At 37.5% G+C, this 20,689-nt stretch overlaps 1 protein-coding gene across 4 annotated transcripts in view; it reads right to left on the bottom strand.

Annotated features, from left to right (window-relative positions):
* Positions 1-3,348: 3,348 nt before the first annotated feature.
* The window catches only part of MED23 (mediator complex subunit 23), a 37,940-nt gene continuing 20,599 nt past the window's right edge, over positions 3,349-20,689 (bottom strand). For 2 of the 4 annotated variants that reach the window (XM_053936851.1, XM_053936852.1), the window contains 16 exons: positions 20,391-20,636; positions 20,050-20,192; positions 19,337-19,511; positions 17,464-17,627; positions 16,248-16,372; positions 15,552-15,757; positions 14,452-14,632; positions 12,754-12,924; positions 11,322-11,538; positions 10,285-10,521; positions 9,020-9,185; positions 7,990-8,062; positions 6,632-6,846; positions 6,004-6,124; positions 5,216-5,347; positions 3,349-4,438 (listed from right to left, as the gene is read on the bottom strand). In XM_053936851.1, the coding sequence (XP_053792826.1) occupies positions 4,265-4,438; positions 5,216-5,347; positions 6,004-6,124; positions 6,632-6,846; positions 7,990-8,062; positions 9,020-9,185; positions 10,285-10,521; positions 11,322-11,538; positions 12,754-12,924; positions 14,452-14,632; positions 15,552-15,757; positions 16,248-16,372; positions 17,464-17,627; positions 19,337-19,511; positions 20,050-20,192; positions 20,391-20,636 (2,746 nt within the window). In that variant the 3' untranslated portion in view covers positions 3,349-4,264. Of the gene's footprint in view, positions 4,439-5,029; positions 5,133-5,215; positions 5,348-6,003; positions 6,125-6,631; positions 6,847-7,989; positions 8,063-9,019; positions 9,186-10,284; positions 10,522-11,321; positions 11,539-12,753; positions 12,925-14,451; positions 14,633-15,551; positions 15,758-16,247; positions 16,373-17,463; positions 17,628-19,336; positions 19,512-20,049; positions 20,193-20,390; positions 20,637-20,689 lie in introns of all 4 variants that reach the window. The other 2 variants (XR_008429681.1, XM_053936853.1) reach the window with 2 other exon arrangements.

Here is a 20,689-nt window from a genome sequence, read left to right as displayed (position 1 = left end):
ATGTGACTGGCTGAGTCAAGAGATTACTAAACTAAAAAAAAAAAAAAAAAAAAAAGAAGTCAGGAAAAATTTGAATTCCCTTTTTAGCCACCAGAGGGATATTTCTTAAAAAAATATAATCTGGTCTTCAACTGTTTCTGAGTATAATGACATATTCTGAACACTCAGATCTTCCTTGGATCTACCAATATTTTTATCTAAGATTTATCAACATATAGGCGACATTACACTGTTGTCCTTGATGTTTGAAATATGTTTTATTTATCTTCCTCAAAAGCCTGCTGGAAGACCCCAATGAACTATGGGATTTGCAGTCTTCCAAACAAATACAGAGATTTTTAGTCGTTCAGAATTGTCTCAGATTTTTTTTTATAAAAGCCAATCACTTGATTTATGCAACAGTTACCAAATTTGATGACAGGATTTTGTCTTGATTACAAAAAAAGCAGTAGATAAGAACCACATATTTGGTTTTTAGCATGAAGGCTTTTTCGGAAATAAATGGATACCTGTGGCTTGGCAGGCTGTCTCTGAAATCATGCAGCCTTATTCTGAAGGTGAACCAAACAGGGGTAATGTCTCTGCAGCTCTAAAAGATGGTGAATATTTTTGGCCTTCCCTGTGCTTTTGTTCCTTCAGCAAATACAAGCACAGGAGGGACTCTTTTTCTGGTTCAGGATCCAGAAAAACAACATGGAGAAGTTCCCATCCAACCCCACTATTCATTCACTTGTGCACCTGCTGTTAGCCATAATCAGAGAGATACCACTGTGCTTCTCCATCCATTCTTATAATCATAAGATTTATCATTATAATCATAGTATCATTCTTAATCATGATTTCTGTATGGATTATAAAAGTCAAACCCTGAACCTCAGACTTATATTACTCCTCACTGCTCCCAACCACTTTGAGTTCAGCAGACCGACAAATTTTGCCTGGTGTATTTTGAATTTTAAAACCCAGCCATATGACAGCCATAATCATTAACAAACATATGTCTGAAAGTACACTAGAATTTTGTCTTGCTGTGCTAGCACTTTAGAAATTGGTTAACTGGACTTTAAAGGGCAAGATGTTTAACTCAAATAGCAAGCGTCAATACGAATTGATTTTTAGACCAGTACTGCTGCTGAAAATGCAAATGTAGATTATTGCAGAAGAGATACCTTATTCCAACTAGTGAGGGTTAAAACCTTCAGAAACTTGGTGAGTTTTGCAGAGAAAAAGTGTGCATGTTGGAAAGAACAGATGGTCTTCCTTTGCATTTTGCAACATATAGAACACGTAAATCCCTAATTCAACTAGGTGAGCAAGGGTCCCAATTCACAGCACTGTCAGTGCCTTTAAGCTTTGGGACAAAAGTTAAAATCTAGTCCAGTACTGATGAAACCCAGGTTTTTCATTGATTTGCCAGTGCCAGTCCAGTTGAGGCAAATCCTACCCCCAGTAGTGCCAGACCAGTGTTCTAAAATTAGCTTAACATAACTGCACATGTGGCAAAGACAAAGAGCACAGTGAGAGAACTTTAAAGAATTCCAACAACTTTCAGGATTTGCTGCTGATGACAGTTAGCCAACTTCCTCAGTACACGCTCTAAAATCCCTGTGACTGAAAACAGGTGTTTAAATATTAAAAGGGATACTCTGGGTGCCACATAAGGCACAAAAACTATTTCCATATGAAATAAGACAATTCAGGAAGATGCTCAGAACAACAGTTAGAACACAGAACTAAACACTCTTTCTACAGGCTTTTCTATTCACGCGCTGCAAAAAGCGCTGAAGGAAAGAAGTCTCACTGCCAACAAAAGTGTGCAAACCCAGAACCAAAATTTTGCTTCTTAGGTCTGCCCAGAAAGCCTTTGGGAAGGCCTGCACAGAACAGTTCAGTGGATTTTTGGAGACCAACTATTTGACCAATTATTATTTGTTTGTCTTGTTGTCAAAATGGAGCCCAGTGGCACTAAAGTGACTTGACTCTGGAATGGAATACAAGATGTTTAAAAACAAACATAGAATCATAGAATTATTAAGGGCTGAAAAGACCTTTAAGATCACCAACCTTTGACCAAGCACCTCTGTGTTCACTGCTAAACCACATCCCCAAGCGCCACATCCATGAGCTTATTAAAACACTTCCAGAGATGGTGATTCCACTTCAGCAGTGTATTTCAGTGCATGAACAAACCCCCCAGTGAAAGAATTTTTCCTAATATTAAATCTGAAACTTGAAACCTCTCCTGGCACAACTTGAGACCATTTCCTCTTGTCTTGTCACTTGTAACTTGGGAGAAGAGACCGACCCCCACCATACTACAGCCTTCTTTCTGGCAGTTGTAGAGAGGCATGAGGTCTCCTCTGAGCCGCCTCTTGTCCAAGTTAACAACCCCAGCTCCCTCAGCTGCTCTTTGCAAGACTCCAGACTCTTCCCCAGCTCCACTGCCCTTCTCTGGACATGCTGCAGCACCTCCATGTCTGTCTTATAGTGAGGGGCCCAGCACCAAACAGGATTTGAGGTGTGGCCTCCCCAATGCTGAGTACTGCTGACACTGTAGTATCTCCCAGTATCCTGCTGAGTCCTGGGCAGGATACGCTATTCCTGATGCCATTGGCCTCCTTGGCCACCTGGGCACAGCTGGCTCATATTCAGCTGCTGTCACCAGCAACCCCAGGTCCTCTTCTGCAGAGCAGCTTTCCAGCCACTCTGCCCCCAGCCTGTACCAGCCATTGTTGTGACCCAAGTGCAGGATGTGGCACTTGGCCTTCCTGAACCTCATACAGTGGGCTTCAGACCATGGATCCAGCTGTCCAGATCCCCCTGCAGAGCCTTCCAGCCCTCCAGAAGGTCAACATTCCTCCCTAACTTCATGTCCTTTGTGACCTGACTCAGGATGGCCTCGATCTCTTTGTCCTGATTACTGATACAGAGACCAAGTAGGACTGGCCCCAACAATGAGCCCTGGGGAACACCACTTGTGACCAGCAAGGGCCAGCATAAATGTGGTTTTCTGTCAGACTACAAGTTCATTAAAGAGCACTCACAGTTCTGTTACTCAAATTACACTTGGCAGAATTTAGAATCAAAGTACAAGAACAGCAAAAAAGCAGACTAAAGAATTTGCACCCACTGAGTCACCAACTTCTTTCCATAACTGTTACATTTTTAGAGATATAAATCAGATGAGACCTGAGTTTATTAATTGGGACTCTATTTGTAACATGTTAAAACAGTCATTAATTCAAAGCTGATAAAGAACTTGGGACATGGAAGTATCCTTGCTATGGTCAATCCTTATTTTTAAGATAATGAGTATGGAAAAGAAATAAATTTAACAATACTAATATGGACTTTTAAACTGTGGGTTTTTTTTAATTACAAATTTGCCCAAAAAGATGATTATTTACAAAACATTGAGCCTTTAAATTCTGTCATCAAAACCTGCTGAGCACAGTACAGATAAACCCTAAAGCAGAATATGAGACAAATCCAAAATGCAGTAAAATCAGTAAAATTGATGTGACTGATTTAATAAAAACTATACCATTTCCCAAATAGGAAAGATCAAATATGAACCAGCACAGCTTGAAGTGAATAAGCAGACTTCCAATAGACTCACTGGAGACAGCCTCCAGGGTTTAACCCAACAGTCTAGTAACTGACACTACATCAAACCCACTGAGGTGTGTTTAATGAAATCTGTACACACAAAATTTACAAATATTTTCAAAGGTTCATTCTTAGTCTTTGGAAAGATGTCATAATAAAACTGATGCAATCTCTCTGTCTAGAAGTGTTTCTGTATAAGGGCTTAAACTGTCTGCCCAAAAGACAAAAAGGATTTAAATTCTTCTGTTGGATGAAAAAATAGAAATTTTTAATAAGGCAGAACCCAAATTTTAAAAGGCTGTTTTACACACAATGAGAGTCTTTTCATATCACAGGCAGAAAAAAGGAAAAATCCAGATGACTCAACCCAGGATAGGGTAAACTCTTCAGAAATCCATGTATTTGTTTGCAGAGGATCTTTACTCAGTACTTTCAGAGAAAGGCAACTATCCCTTATCGAGTGTCTAGCATAAATAGCTAAGAAGACTGGCATGCACAGAGCAAGGCAGCTTCATGATGCAAAAGAAATCAAAGCAGAAGTCTGTGTGTGGTTCTCTATCCTTTTATAAAGCAACCAGATTTCAGAACAGATGCTGCTTCCTTTGGTCAGTAAGAGGAGGAAGCCCTCCCACCAAGGTCAGCCCAGCAACTCATTTCACTGGGTTACTGGCAAGGCCACGTTGACGGGCACTTGGCTGGGCTGTTGTGCTGGGGACCCACTGCTGAGAGGCTGCTGTGAAACAGCAGCTGGCTCCATTTTGCTGATGTGTGTTATGAAGCGCAGCCGAAGTTTCAAAGCTGGTCTTAAATTACAAATTATCTTCTCTACCTGTTTTAAAAAAAGAAAAAAATGTGTTCAGTAAAAAACAGGAGTATTTTTACATGCCACTACGGTACACAAGCATCACATTAGCACAACAGAAAATGGGAAAAGTTGTAGTAAATAGAGGTATTTACATAAATATTTCATTAAATATTTAATATTAATATTATAATATTATATAACAATATATTATATATTCTATAATATTTAATTTAATTTAATATTAACAATTAAAACAAAACTTTTGGACCTCTTCTGATAACCAATCTTAAAAAAAACCTTCCTGTTGTAAGAGTTGTGCACCAAAGCTTTGTAAAACAAGTCACACAGCTGACACTTTTAAAAGTTCATACTGTTATAAACTAGAGATAAATTGAGTGAATGATTTTTCACTGAACATGAATGAAGTCTTCCTTTTGTCACATGTCAAGTTACACTACTGAATCAGAAATTAACTAAAACTTTAAAGAAATAGATTTAAATTAATAGAAGTTATGAAATATCCAATAGCTTTACTTCTAGCAATAGCTCTAATAATAGTATTTAAAGCACCCTGAAGCTGCATCTTAAATTTCAGATTACATAAATTAATCTTACAATCTAGATATCCAATCTACTCCATCTGAAGCTTTTCCTGCACCAACTTCTTACTTTGTATATGGAGACTAATCAACTGTTAAGCAATTCGTTGTACTGCTACCTATGACAAATAGTTCACAAAAAGATTAAATTATTATATGGCAAGAAAGACAACTAAAGTATCAATATCTACTGTTTACTTACTTGGTCTTTCACACTGTCACCTGTAAACATGTATTTCATATGATACAAGAAATCACAAATGGGATCCATGTAGTTCAAGTGGGAGCTGTACCGATCTGCATTCAGGAGCATTTCATAAAATGCCACTCCAATCTGTTTACACAGACACAATGAGCAACCCCAATGAAAACAGGTTTTAAAATGCTTTAGATTAACAATACAATAAATATGTACTGCTTTTTAAGCAGCTTACTTTCTTACTTTCTTACACAGACAAATGGACAGGTCTAAGTCATCCCATTATGCTTCACTATATGACTCTGAAGTTAAGCTCTTCTTTCTAGCAGGGTCTCTGATATCTGACATTTTTCAGCTAATCTGCCTACTGGTGAGCTCCATCTCTTTTTTCCTCCCCTAACCTTATCCACACTGATGTGAATGTAAGAAACAGCTCATGTTCCTCCATCTTCACAATTCACCTCTTCCATACTCCCAGGCAGTAAGACTGATGTATATTTTGCAAGTAGTTTGAGAGTCAAAGCAAACATCTATTGCTTGATATTTCTGGGGGTTTATTTCTTTTCTTGCTTAAAAAGAAATGTACTAGGTGTTTTATCCAACAAGATTTCAGTTAACAGGGTAAGGTGAATACCAACTCAGCAACTCAGATCCTTGTAATTACTGTTTAATCTGTATAGAATTTAATTCTGAATATTTATCACAGATTTTTATCCCATTCTGATTCATGAGTTAATTGCAAATGTAAAATAATCCATACAGTATAAAGCAAAACATGAGCCAGACTTTACCTCTATCATGCACCGTGTCCTCTCCTGCTGGAATCGTTGCAGGAAAGGGCCAACGAGGTGGTAAACATAGAGCAACTGGAACTCTGTTTTCACAATGGGTATCAAAGCTTCTGTGAGGAACCTACAGTAGTCAAGACATGTACTACATCAACTGTTTGGTTATTTGGGGTTATTTCTTTCACCTCCACCAAATTCTAGCCAAAACATCAAAATCTCTCTCACAGATTTAGACCTTTATTTCAGGAAAAAACAGTGTGCCTCTGGAAATATGAGCTATTCAAAATAGGGCAGCTCTAGAATTAAGAATAATATTTACTGTTACAGTTACAGATGCTTTAGGAACATGCTACAGTCCACGCTTTAAGAAAAATTTAAATTAATAAATGCTAATCTAGATTTAAAAAGGCTTATTAAAGGCAGTCATACCACATGACAGCTCTAAAGCCTACAGACAACCAGAGTTATGTCAATGGAAGAGGGAGCTGGAAAAAACCTTGTGATCCATCTGGCAAGTCTTGGAGCTCCCCTGTACTTATTTATTCACTGGTATAAGTAGTGGAACTTTGTTATCTACATTATGTGTGGAATTTAAAAGACAAATTACATTATCAAATATCATTGCACCTACTTAGGAATGAGAGAAAGCTGTCCAATGCTGGAATGATGCCAGACTGCATGTGCCAAAGCCAAAGTGTAGCTACAACTCATCTCGGAGTAAGACTGGTGACATGCTGTGAAGTCAAACAGCTGGAATGGGTAACCAACCCACTCTGTCTCTGATGTCAAGCTGGGACTGTTGATGACATTAACAATGCAATCATGGAGAACAATCCAGTATGGCTCCTGGGGAAAAAAACCCAAACCAACAGAACACACCTAAAAATTCAGAATTGTTTATAAAAAGAACATCACCTAAGACAATGCTTCCTTAGTTCTTTCGGTTATTATGGCATTTCTAAAAAGTGTATATACACATATATATGTATATGTATAAATAAAATTGTTATAAATGACATATGGTATACAAATGGTAGTTCATAACCATGTCTGATGAAGATGAAAATTAAAGACGCACAATGCAGAAAGCATCTATGTTAGTGGGTATGGCACGCTCAAGGGTGTTATCAAGGCATATCTCATGAATTAATCATTTAATCACCTGATATAAAGGTCTTGAAAAGAAGCAAAGACAAGGCAAAAAGATTTAGTGAAAGAGGTCTGAGAATTATATCGTTTTCTAAGTGCAGGCACAAACAGACCAAAAAATCAAGATGGAAACAGGAAATTAAAAAAGGTACAAAAGACGAAGAATACAGATGAAGATACAAGATGAAACAGGAAGAGGAAGTAGCATTATAAAAATAATAAGGATTAAATTCATGTTGGCTTCCCTCCAAGAAGAGGAACCATTTTATTGCAGAAGAGAGGTCACAAGGGAAGGAAAGCTCTGACACACACAAGCAACACATTTGGCAAGATCAAAATTACTTCGGGAGTCTTTGTCAAGTACCAAGAGGCATGATATTCAGAAGATCAAAGTTTCTAGTGATACACAAACTGCAGTACTGCAGACATTTCATTTTGCTATCTTAGCCACATCTCATTTACATGGTTTAAGAACTACAAGATGTGAAAGCGCAAGCAATAATCAAAAAATAACTTTGTATGAGAACCTTTATAGATCTTCCCATTACATAGCTCCAGTTCTCAATACTACATATATGGCATTTACCTATATATTTAAACAAGAGTGATTTACTTCTTTTCATCCTAGCCTCAAAACATAATAGAAAAACAAAACACCTGGTCAATTTTTCTATGCTGGAGGAGTAGACTTTTCTCAAACATGCACACAGCCTTGTAAATAGCTTGCTGTGTAATCTACAGATGTTGGCTGTAAGATTTTACAATGTACTCTAGAAAAATGATAAATGTTTCATGGAAGAGTAATTTTTTTTTATTTTAAAATACTACATAGTGACTCACTGGTAACGCTGTGATAATCAGTCCAATTGCATTCATCCAAGCCGTGATGTTCTCTCTTGGCACCAGAGGCTGACTAGAGACAAAGAAAACTAAAGCTTCAAAGTACACAACTGCAATTTATGTTTCGCATGCATCTACAGACCAGGTCTTCTTACACCAAGAATGTTTGTCAAGTTTAGAGAACTACAAAAATACACACAGGTATTTACAGAGGCAAAAGATGGTATAAATGCTATTGGGATGTTGTGTGCAAAACTTTATGCAGGTGTGTTTTGCATTAGCAGCAGGTTTCCTTCAAAGGCTTCAAATTTCTTTCCTTAAGCTTTAGTGTCCAAGGGCTGTTTGTCCCTTTACTGACTCCTTACCTTCATATGCCCCAAAAAGAGCTAACAATAATCTATTACTAAGCCAAATGAGGCTATACCCAAGCAATTCCAGTTTGTCATTGCTCAGTGATGTCAACTGAATGGCTACAAGAACACCAAGTCCTGTCTCTCACTGCAGGTTTTTCAGTGGTTGCTCAAGAATCAGCTATGGGTCAAATTTAATGTACTGTGACAAAAAGTCAGCCTTGGCACACCACTCTTTCAAAATACCTCTGATCTACATCAGGAAGATTCAGAGCCCTGCCAATGATTCCTGTCCCTTTCCTTGCACTCCAAGATGCTGTAAGTATCAACTGTCCTCCTCTCAGCACAGCTCAAAGAATAACAGATTTTCTCCAGGCTTTCCTGCTGAACCCAATGGATAAGATCTTGGCCTGTGTGATATCTTCCCTCTAACTTTTATGGGCATCATGCCATGTCAACTGTTCCCGAAGCACACAATCCACTACACCACAGGAATCTAACACATGATTTTTCTGCTTGATCCCTGTCACCTTGCTTGTCATCCAAAAATACTTTATATATAAAATGTTGCCTATATACACCTTTTTTTTTAAATAAGAAATTTAGTATCAGAGACTACCTTAGCAATCTCTAATTATGTATGATATATTGCAGAAAACCATTTCAGAAATCCAACATACCTCTTTAGCACTACATTCAGCAGAGCATTGCCCACCTCCTTCCCTGGAACAGCCAGAGCCATGAGCTCCACACAGGTAACGTGCAGAGCATGGGCAGCTGGGTTAGGAAACTCATTGAATCTCCAGTCACAATTTGGAAATGGACCAGGTGATTTGCCTGCCATAGGTGGCAACGGTTAAGAAAAAAAAGCTGCCCCAACACAGACAAGTATAAGCAGCACAATGATTAAAAATAGATGCATATACCACATACTAAACTGAACTAAAAGTTATTGAAAATAAGTAGAACAATCACATTTTCAAATATTGAAAACAAGTAGAACAATCACATATATCAGCATCTTATAGTCATACAGAAGTATGACTATAAGATGCTGATAATCATTGAAGGACTGCATGAATACATAGCTATAAATATATTACACACACAAAGGATAAACTCCCCTGATTAAGAAGTGGAAAAAACACCAACCATCTCACTCACTGTCTGATTCCAAGAGGAGAAAAAACAAATAATAGGAATTCTCTATGCTCATATTCAGAAACCATTAATTTGCCTCTCTGTAAGACCTTCTAGCAGACTTCTAGGGTGACAGTTTATGCAAAAGGAGCATCTGCTTAGTCTCTGAAAATATTCCACTTTCCCAAACAAGACTTATTTGAAATACATACAGAAAAGTTCTTCACAGTTAACATTTGCATAAAAGCAGGAGTTTATATAATTTTAGCTTTCTTCGGAGACCCTGAATAGACTTCTTTCAAGTTACACACTTAAGAAAGGGAAGCTCAGGAGAAGGAATGAAAGAATTTGTAACACCCTGAAGATTGGTCAACTCTTGTAAAGTTGCTCCGGAAAGAAGCCAAAGTCCCAGAAGACTCCTATTCTCTAATTTGCCAGCCATTTCCACATCTTAAATATGGCACTGCTCTCAATATTTTATTCTCAGTAATACTAATAAATGTCATTAGAAAACAGTAATAGTAATCTAATTTTTGAAAAGTTCTTTAAAACTCACACTTTGCATCAAGCTTATTTTTTTGACAATCAAAATTCAATTCAGAAAGCATGAACATCAGTAATTGCATTTCTAAGTGATGCTTAAACAGTGAAATATTTATACAGCTGCACTGTACTTCACTTTCACCATATCTTTTTAAGATGTCTACCTGTTTAGAATAATAAATAAATGGAACTTCATATTTTGAAGAAATGAAGCTGTAAGACATTGTCACAGCTTACTTAAAGCAAACTTTTAGAAGGATATTGTCTACTAGTCTTCCAATGAGCTTGCAATAGTAAGCATCATCAGGAACCCATGGATTCTCTTCTCGGGGATTCATGGCACATTTGAGGTAAGTATCACTCAGACACCAGCCTAGTGGACGATTATCTTTGAGGGAGCCAATTATGGCATGAACAAGTTTTCTCTTGAGGTTTGTGCGCTCTCTCAGATGCCCCTCATAATAGTGAAGAGTGTTGTACAGGTAGGTCACTGGTCGGTCTGCCAAGGAGAAAGAGAAAACAATAAAAGCCAGAAATAACTTCCAGCATCACTATCTGTGGCAAACAAAACTAAAATCAAGAGCTCTGCAAGACTAAGTTGCATTTATTAAAAAACAGAACATATGGAATTTATTAACGTACTTTATTTCAATATACTCTACAAAACTGATTTTCCTTTGTCTTGTACATACTTCAGTGTTTGTGCAGAACAAAAGATCAGTATTACTAAAAGTTCACAACTTAATGGTAATATTAATATATTTGTAAGTAAACTGACTAAAAACATCTCTTCATATGCAAGGTATTAGGTAAGAAGAATACAGGTATGAAGTCACAATAAAGAAAGACTATTGTAAATTGTCTGAGCACAACATAGCAATGACACCTATAAAAGAATTAATAAAGTGCATTTCTAAAAGTATTCAAGTATCAGGTCAAGTTATTTGAATCTTAAGGAAGGATAGAGAGAAACTGCTTTTCAATTGCTTCAGTCTTGGTAACAGAAAGTTGGTTAGGACACAGGTCCAAGTATTTACTACTAGAAGGGAATGGAAGGGAAAGGTGTGAAGGAAGCATGAATTAGCAAGAGATACCTGAATAAAAATAAGTTCACTGTTAGTAAGCTGAAATTCACTAAATAGGAAATGCACTTCTCTGTGTAAATGTACACAGGGTTTAGACAACAGGAAAGGAATAAGGCACTGCTGTGCTAACACACAAACATTATGAATGAAAGAGTTGAAGAGGACATAATGATCACAACAGGAATATATCTGACTGTATTCATGGATAACTTACCATGGAATTTGTATAAACCTCCAAGATGATCCAATAAAGTTTCTAGTGATTTGGACACTGGAAGCAATTCCAGAAATCTATGAATTACGATGTCAAACACTGGCAAAAAGCGCAGGCATACATTTCCAAAATAAATTGGCAAGTACTGGGGCTGGATCTGAACTGGGGGATTCACTTGCTCTGCCAAGCCTTCAAAATACAGCTTTTCAGGGTATTTCTGGAAGGAAAGAAACCCACCTAAATCAAAATTTCTTTCTTCATAAGTAATGGATTAAACATTCAGCATCTACATTGCTTTAAAAAGACACTTTAGAATCTTCTTTATCACATTTGAATTCAGTGAAGCTTACTGTAAACTTACTGAAGAAAACTGAACTCTGACTTAAATGGAATATTAAAATAGTAGATAACATCTTAAAAAAAAAAAAAAAACCAGAACAAAGTGTCACTCAAAATGGGCAAAAGAGAACATTAAGAACCCCAAAGAAAAGCTGAAAGTGGCCAGTGCTAAAGTGTCTTTTGTCATGTACTTGAAGAGAAAACCTAAGGGAAATCAGCACTACTGGAAGTTTCTGCATCATATACTAAATTAGAACACTAGAAATAGCATGAATGAAATAATTCCCTTGGAAAGAACTGTAGTGTACTCAAATAACAAATGGGTACTGCTGAGGGCTGAACTTATGTTTTACCTGTGACTGAAATTTCTATATGCCAGGTTGGGTGTAGTGGCTGTGCAGCCATGTCAGAGCACTTCCCAGGCTCATTTGCTTCCCTGCTACACTTACACTTTTAGTTAGGCACTGTCAAAACATTGCACAGCCAAGTCAGAGGGCTAATATAGACCAAACAGTTCCTGGATCAAACTAGATGGCATGTATTGAGGTACATGACAGCTAGTTTGTATCTGTTCCATCTCACTGTTTATTTTTTGACAGAACAACTCATTGGCACATCCTTTTCTAACCAGCAGGAAGCAGTATGTTTACAGGAGCATTAAAGGCTCAGCAACTGTCTTACCTAACATGTCAGGCTATCGTGTTCCTGTCACACAGAAGATAGAAGTTTTAATAATTAGAAGAAACTGTACGTTTAACTATTGGTATAGTATTAAAACACCAGAAAAAATACCTTCTCCCTGATGCACAAAAACTGTTTTAAGTGAATTTCAGTATAAACAAGATTTTTAAATTATTTGGTTTAGATGAGCAAGAATGAACATCCACCCAATTCTTAAGCTACTTCTATCTTTAATATTACTGCATTAGAATTTCAAAGTCATTACATACAGTGATTTATTATTTTCATACAGCCCAAACAAATTACAGCTTATTAGGCAAGTCCAAAAATTGATAAAGCTGTCCTGTAAATCATGGCTGATATGAATGCCACAGAAATTATTACAATAAAAGAACATTATTAGCTGTGATACCTTGTGGTAACTCATATGCTTTGTGTGCCAGTCATTCTGCAGCCAGTGTTCCGGAGAATTCTCCTTCACAAAGTCACTCACTCTGTTTCTGAAATCATTAGGCTTCAGTAAGAGTAATTGGATTATGAAGTAACAAACTTGAGCTTCATTTCCTTCATGACTACGCATAGCCTTAAGTGAAACAGATCAGATAACATGAAATTACAGTTGACACTGCTGTCTGCTTTATAGCCCCGAAACATGGCAGCCAAATTTACTACATCTGCACAGAAATTCACACTGAATATATGGTCTTTCAACTCTAATTTTCAAGTGAAGCCATAAAAAAGAGGCAGGTTCAATCCCTATCCCGTTTTCTGTTCCATGGGCAGAAGGTCTTACAAATTTCCCAGTGACAGCACTTTCTGAAGGAAATCTAGCTCACTTTTATGTGTCTGTTGTCTTATTGAAAATAACCAATTAAGTGACAATGAAGTCAAGATGGCTTTTAACCTCTGGCCACTCTGACATGATTGGACTTCAGTCTGAAAATCAAATTAGAATTCAAACAACCAGCTTTACATTAAGATGAGATTTAAAATTAAATATAAAGGACAATTACTTAATGCAAATGTAGCTCTCTCTAGATGAATACTGCTTTATTTTATAGGATAACATGAAAAGCAAGAGAATGCCATTTCTGTCTTACTATGATGAAAGAGGCTAATTTCTAAGGGAAAAAAGCATACTCAAATGGGTACAAGATTTTCCATATGCTTGTGAATGAATGAATAGCATGCCATATCCTAACTACCTTTTAAGGCTGCAGGAATCACACAACCATAGAATCATCTAGGGTAGGAAAGACCTTTAAGATCATTGAGTCCTACCATTAATTAAGCAGTAATTAAACCATATCCTGAAGTGCCACACCCACACACCTTTCAAGTACCTCCAGGGATGGTGACTCAAGCACATCCCTGGGCAGCCTGTCCCAACACTTGACAACTCTTTCAGCAGAGGTATTTTTCTTAATATCCAATCCAGCACAACTTGATGCTGTTTCCTCTTGTCTTATTGCCTGTCACTTCTCATGGAGAAGAGGCCGACCCCCACCTGGCTACACCCTCCTTGCAGGCAGCTGTAGTGAATGATAAGGTCTCTCCCAAGCCTCCCTTTCTCCAGGTTAAACATCCCCAGCTCCCTCAGCTGCTCCTCACAGAACTTGTGCTCCAGGCCTTTCACCAGTGCTCCTGCCCTTCTCTGGACATGCTCAATGTCTGCCTTGTAGTGAGGGGCCCAGAACTGCCCAGCCTGTAGCACTGCATGGGGCTGTGACTCAAGTGCAGAACTTGGCACCAGGCCTTGCTGAACTTCAGACAACTGGCCTCAGCCCATTGATCCAGCCTGTCCACATCCCTCTGCAGAGCCTAAATAACTGCACGGCTCTGAGGTCAGAGACTCAAACCACCAATCACAACATTTAATAATATCAGTTCAATGGCTGCCATTGAATAACCAAGAAATGCTTCCCTGAAGACTCAGAGAACTGTAAGAGTTGGAATGTTACGTCGCTTAAAGAAATAATCTACTATTTTCTTGATTATTGACTTAGCAAATAGTCACTATTTAAGACCAATCTATTTTTAAAAGAATCTTCCTCAAAAATGAGTCATAAAGCAGACTGCATGAACTGTCATCTTCTGAAGTGATACTTACCAAACAGAGTATCAACCTATCCAGGGTTACAATATTGTATTTCCACACCATGTCATTGAGAATCTCAATACATTTGTTGAGTTGCTGTCCTCCTGCAGACGTAGAAAATTCATACACCAAAAAATCTGCAAATGTCCTGACATGTGCCACCAGTGCTCTGGCCCCAATTCTTTCTAACACTCTAGCAGGGAAGAAAAAAAAAAAGCAACAAGTCATTGTTACAGTTCCTAACACATTCCTAACTGGTCTATTTGATATGAGTAAGCAGTTTTTAACACAATTGTCTTAAAAAAAAAAAAAAATCCCTCCCTTTTATTATATTATTGAAGTAAATGCCAAAGCAAAGCAAAAAAACCCCAATTTTAGAGCAAGAGAATTCCTAAGTCAAAATACTATTCAGGAGAAATGCTTCAAGTTCACTAATTTCAACTGCAGTATTCTGCTCAGAACTCATGCTTTACTTATGTAATTGTAGTTATACACCTCTGAGGACAACCTTCTGCAACTCAACTTTATTTTCCTATGCTATGCCCAGCTATAGCATTATAAACTATTTCCTCACTGCATACAAGAGTAACACATGCTATCATAAATACTGTTTCAGCAGACCTAGGAAGGACTGAAAAGAAATAAATCTCTTTTTCACATGTGGAACTGATGCTATTTCTACCAGGAACAAATTCTAAAAAATCAGATGATTACTACTTCTGTAATGAATTTTCATCTTAATCCAACATTTGTTTTTTAAAGAAATATTTGTCCTTTATTCACGTATAAAGGCTAAGTAAATGAATGCTTTTTATTTTGTTTACTCATTCAGATTGCTTGAAACACTGCTATTACAAGTAAACTGCTTAATTCAAACACCTCACATCCTTGTTTCTCAGGAAAAACATGGACTGCAGACCACTGCATGGTGGAACCAATCCTAAACACTGCACAATTATTATGACATGTTGTCTACTATCTAGTTGCACTCTCTTCTTCCATGCTATGCATGCTCCAAGTTAATTAAAAGATCAAGCTGTTAATTATGAATTATGTCCTCTGAGCTGAGAACGCTGCTGCACTAACGTTGAAATAGCACTTTTTAAGCTCACCTGTAACCAATTTGATTTATGTGATCAGTGTCTAACAACATCTTCCACAGGAGACAAAGGAAAAGTGGGGATGACCCTTGAGCAGAGAAGTGTGTGATTATTTCATTCTCACTGGTCATCGACTTCCACTTCCGGTATTCTTCTTCCACATTCTTCTTCAGATTAAAACGGCTTTCCTGAGGCACGTTGTTCTGCTTGAAGAACACCTGAAAAAAGTAGGCTTTGCTGTGACTGAGAGCCTCCAATAAAACATTTGAACAGGAAAATTTTGCCTGATTTAACACTGTATGGGTTCCTACTTGCTCGTACCATACAGCCTACTAGGGAGGGCTGTTATTTCACTGTGATACCACAGTGACTGTTTTATCACTAACAAAGATACATGACAAACTGCCTGAAGAAAAAATTGTTTTTCCAACTTTTTATTTTAGTTTTTAATTTTTAAACCACCTGGTCTATCTTGCACCTGAAGTATCAGTTGACCAAATCTGGCCTTAGAATACTCCATGGGAATGTAGCTAACAAGTTTCTAAAGAAATAGCACTGTTATAATCATGCTGCATTCTTTAGGGACTTGAGATTAATGCAGTCGAGACAGGGGAAGAATCTCACCAACCCACAAAAGGCAAAGGATCTGGTTAAGAGAATAAATGCACTGTATTTCCAATTTTAAAGTCTTCAGATTTAAACTATTACCTGCAGAGGAGCTGGAAAACAGCTTAGTGTATGTGATGCCCAGTTATGTGGAGTGAAACTCATGATAGTCTGCAGTATGTCCTTGCACCAAGTTCCCTGAATTGAATCAGAGCCTGTGAAAAAGTCTAGAAAATGGATTGGTGGTATTAGAATTTCTCCTTTTGTCATCATATTCATCAAGGCTTTTCTAGTCCAACACAGTTTCCTGTTTTTGTCAAACTTATCCCAGCCCCTTTCTTTGACTTTATTTGCTCTATAGAAGATGTTGGATATTACCTTTTTTACGCTATTAACAATAAGAAAATTATTTATAAGGTTTGAGCTAGAAATAATGCAATCATGATTTTAACATTTTGTATTTAATTTCCTGTAATGTCACTAAAACAAGCTTCTGCTGATTAACTGATTAGACTTTTAGAAAAAAATCCTGAGGAAGATAATGATGGTGAAATTGCCAGATGCCATTTTATTTTGCTTCAGAAAGACTGTTCAGAAGTACTTGCCCCAATTAAGCTGTAGAAATGAAAGCCTCATTCCCTCAACCCTCGGGCTGATTTCATCAAAGGTTGAGAAATGGTTAAAATAATAAAAAAGAAACCAACACACAGAAGTTCTTTCCCTTTCAAATCACCTCCACCTCCAGTCTTTGTGAATCAGTTGTTCTAACTCTCCAGTGTGTCTGCAGACTAGAACCACAAAAAAGGAGAGAGAAAACATCTCCCTCAAAGCTAACAAAAACCTGATCCATGTCACTGCACACTGTTAAAAATTTAAAAGACACAATGAAAGCTTCCTTTGTTCTCTTCCCAAAAGAAGAAACTCGGAATTCAGACTACGTTTTCTTAAATGCAAGCTATAGAGGGGGTGTTTCCACATGAGCAATATAGTTGCTGTGAGTATTTAATGCTATTTAAATAGCATGTATCAGTAATCAATACAAATGTTTAGATTTACAATAATGAAACTCAAGACACTAAAAAACCTCTAAACCCTAGTCACAGTGTACCTCTGAATAAACTTTCAGAGAATGTCTCATTGTCTCTTCAATAATAGCTTTTTGCCTAAATACAAGTAGCTGGAAATTAAAATTACACTTTTTGTTCAAAACTAAAAGTACATGGGATATGTTTTATAGGTAATTTCCACTACACTCTTTTGAACTGTACTTTAGAGAAATGGTTTGACTAGAGCTTTTATTGGTATGTACTGCTATTACCTGTCACATGTGTTGCCCTGGCCAGAGTTAAAATCAAAGCCCTGTTGAGTTCTTCTGATTCTGCTGAAAGAACTGTTTTGGGATCATTGAGGAACCGTGTGAACTGCGGTTGAACTTCCGAGCTGCCCAAAGCTGTGATTAGCCTTAGAGCAGTACTCTCAACACTGAAAGATGGAAACAGCCCAGTTAGCAAGTAATACTCATGCTGATGCTAAGATTCCAAAAATACCTATTTTTCCTCCATTTACTGCTTCAAATAATATAGAAACATTTTGTTTTTAAAATGATGTTCTTAACATTTTGAAAAAGTTCACTTTTTCTACTGTTTAATAAATTTATCAACTATTTCAGTACCTTATTTTCAAATAAAGCACTCAAAAGTAGTTTTAGCAAAAATTCCAAGTGCAGAGACCCTGATAAAGAGCCCCAAGTATCTCCAATTTAGTCCCCCCAAAATTATTTCTTGCATATCTTCATCTAAAGAAGATAATATAAATAAATATATGCAAAACCAAAATAAAACAGCATGAATAATACACAGGTAGCTTCAAAGCTAAATACCATCTTCAAGTAGTCAGTACTAAATTGTCCTTATTAAAGAAATTAGGAAGCTGAGGAAGTATAACTTTTGATTAAAAGCACTTTAATTTCCATTGCTTTAGTTGGAAGCACTTTTCACACCAGGTAGTTTGATGTCATTGGAAAGATTTTTGTAACATTCCGTCTTTGAAATGCCAAAGCCATAGTTTAGTTTATTCTAGTTGCACGCAGTGCTCATTAAAATTTACTAACATCTGTATTTTACAGACTAAGTGACAAAACAAGACTGAGGTCAATAAAGACATCAAGGCCTTGAATTTAAGGAGAAACTTGTCTTAACTTGTTTTCTTTATGTTTGGTAAAGGATAAGCAATTTGAATTTGGACTATGAAATTGAGAAGCCTGATCCAGTGGAAGGTATCCTTGCCCACAGCAAAGGAGCTGGAGCCAAATGAACTTTAAGGTCCCTTCAAGCCAAACCACTCTATGGATCTATGAATTTACTGTATAATTAGACTTTCTCTATATGAACTGGTAATAATGAAATTACTCTGTTTCACATACTCCCGCAAGATTTATTGTACTCTAAGAGTCAATGGCACTATTTTCCCCAACTCTTTGACAACAAACCCCAGATTCTACATAGAAACTGCATCTCATGCTCTTCAACTTCATTAAAAGTAAGGTAAACTCAAAGCTTTTTGCCTGGAATTATGAGCAAAACCCCTCTAGACCTTCTCTAACCAGCTTTGTCACCTTTCTTGCATTCAAATTAGCCACTGTTTTAGGCTATTCTGACACACACCATAGTAGAGACTCCACTCAGGTTCATGTACAGTCACCATCGCTTTGCACAAATGCCTTTTCAGCTGCAGGGTGAACCAGATTAATTCTCTCATGTGACTGAAAATCAACCTCACATAAGAATTAAGTGGAACCAACTTAACTCTTGTAATGCAATTAAACATCCTCTACAGAAGGAAGCAAGCACAGTCTCACTGGCAGACAAGCCAAGCACTGATTACAAGTAGCAGGCATTGCCCTTTATCTACCATGCAAGAAGCACTTCTTGGACATGACAGTTCCATCCAAGAACTGTCCTGTGTGCTGACCCATGACACTGCTGCCATGTGTGTGCAGACACTGCCTCATGTGTGTCTGCAGAGCACTACTGCTAACATCCAACAGTACTGCTGAAGCATGCCCTGCTGAGATGCCCCAAAACAAGTCAGTCATAGAAGTAAGACTGGGAAGTGCCATTTAAACAGTTCTCATGCAGCTTTCAGCAAGAAGGAGTCTGAGATTATGGACAAATATGGCAAACCCCACTCACCAGAGATGAAGCTGGTTCTGATTAGTCTGTGGCACAGCAGCCAAAGAATGAAGATGGCTGAGGAGCTGGACTCTGTAATGAGGCTGGATGTGATGCATCCGATAGCTAAACATTTCCAGCAGAGTATGCAAAATTCCCCATGCATGAGATTTGAACACTGTTGGCAGGAGCTGACCTTATGGGGAAAAGTTTGAAAGGTAAGTTTTACAACTGACCACACCCTGAAATACAACTACAGAGTACACTGGTTTTATTAGGCTGTAAGTCACAGACATTTAATTTGAAAAGTGTATTACTTCCAAAGAGTATATGTGCAAGTGCTGTCTGAAGATGCTGTAAATGTATACAGCTTAATAATATTTTGAACGAACAGCATACATACTGCAGACATGCAAATTATTTTAACAAGAGCAATTAAGTATCCCATGTGTCTCAAAGTAACTTTGCTTATGCTTTTCCATTAAGCATGTTTTTACAGAACACAGCACAACTGGAAAGGTCCTGAACATACAAGTGATGGCATAAAGGGACAGCAGCACAGCTAGTCTGGAATTTATTGCAGCACTAGGACAACTTTCACAGTTTCTTTTATATTAAACTAATTTATACATGCTGCATCATTGTATTTTCAGTTTTACTATGGTCTCCAGTTGCCATTAAACAAAAATACTACTTAACAGAAAGAAAGGGGGGAGAAAGGTTTTCTTTCTTACTGATGAAGCCTTTGATGCCCAAGGATTCTATTTCCATATAAACCAATAGGCGACTATAGGTTTCCACAAGAGCAGGAGCCAAGGCCACGCTAGATTTTGCATGAGCCAGCTTAATTACCCTTGTAGCTATGCTGTGAATCAGACTGAGGAAAAAGAGAAAGTGTTTTTGAATCAAAAACGTGGACTTGAAATTTAACACATTTTTAAATCACACTTTAATTTTTAAAGTAAATTAATGGATCTATATATGACATGTCCAGCCACAGGAAGCCTTTCTGATGATAATTAGCTACACACAGATTTACAGGTTAAAAAGAAAAAGCTAGCTGCATATACTGTACCTCATTTTGGCATGAACTGTGAGTGAGTCCAAGAGGTTCATTGGCAATGGGGTGATAGACCCTGATGCCATGCAATTAGTGCCTGGAAGAGGTGTCCTCATGTTGCCGTTTCCATAAATAGTCTCTACTAGCACACCCATTGGCAAAGTGAAACACTCTGAATTGGTTGAGTAAGCATTGCACAACAAGGCAATTTTGTAGTCATTCATCTGTAAGCTCTTATTCCTTAAGCTCTGTTGCAAAAACCTGTGTGCCAGAAAGATTAAACATTAAGCAGAAAGAAGAATACACATGCATTA

Source organism: Vidua chalybeata, chromosome 3 (genome assembly GCF_026979565.1).
Source record: "Vidua chalybeata isolate OUT-0048 chromosome 3, bVidCha1 merged haplotype, whole genome shotgun sequence".
In the NCBI taxonomy this organism is placed as follows: Eukaryota; Metazoa; Chordata; class Aves; order Passeriformes; family Viduidae; genus Vidua; species Vidua chalybeata.
Note: the sequence above shows the minus strand (reverse complement) of the source record. Positions and strands in the feature narration are given on the sequence as shown.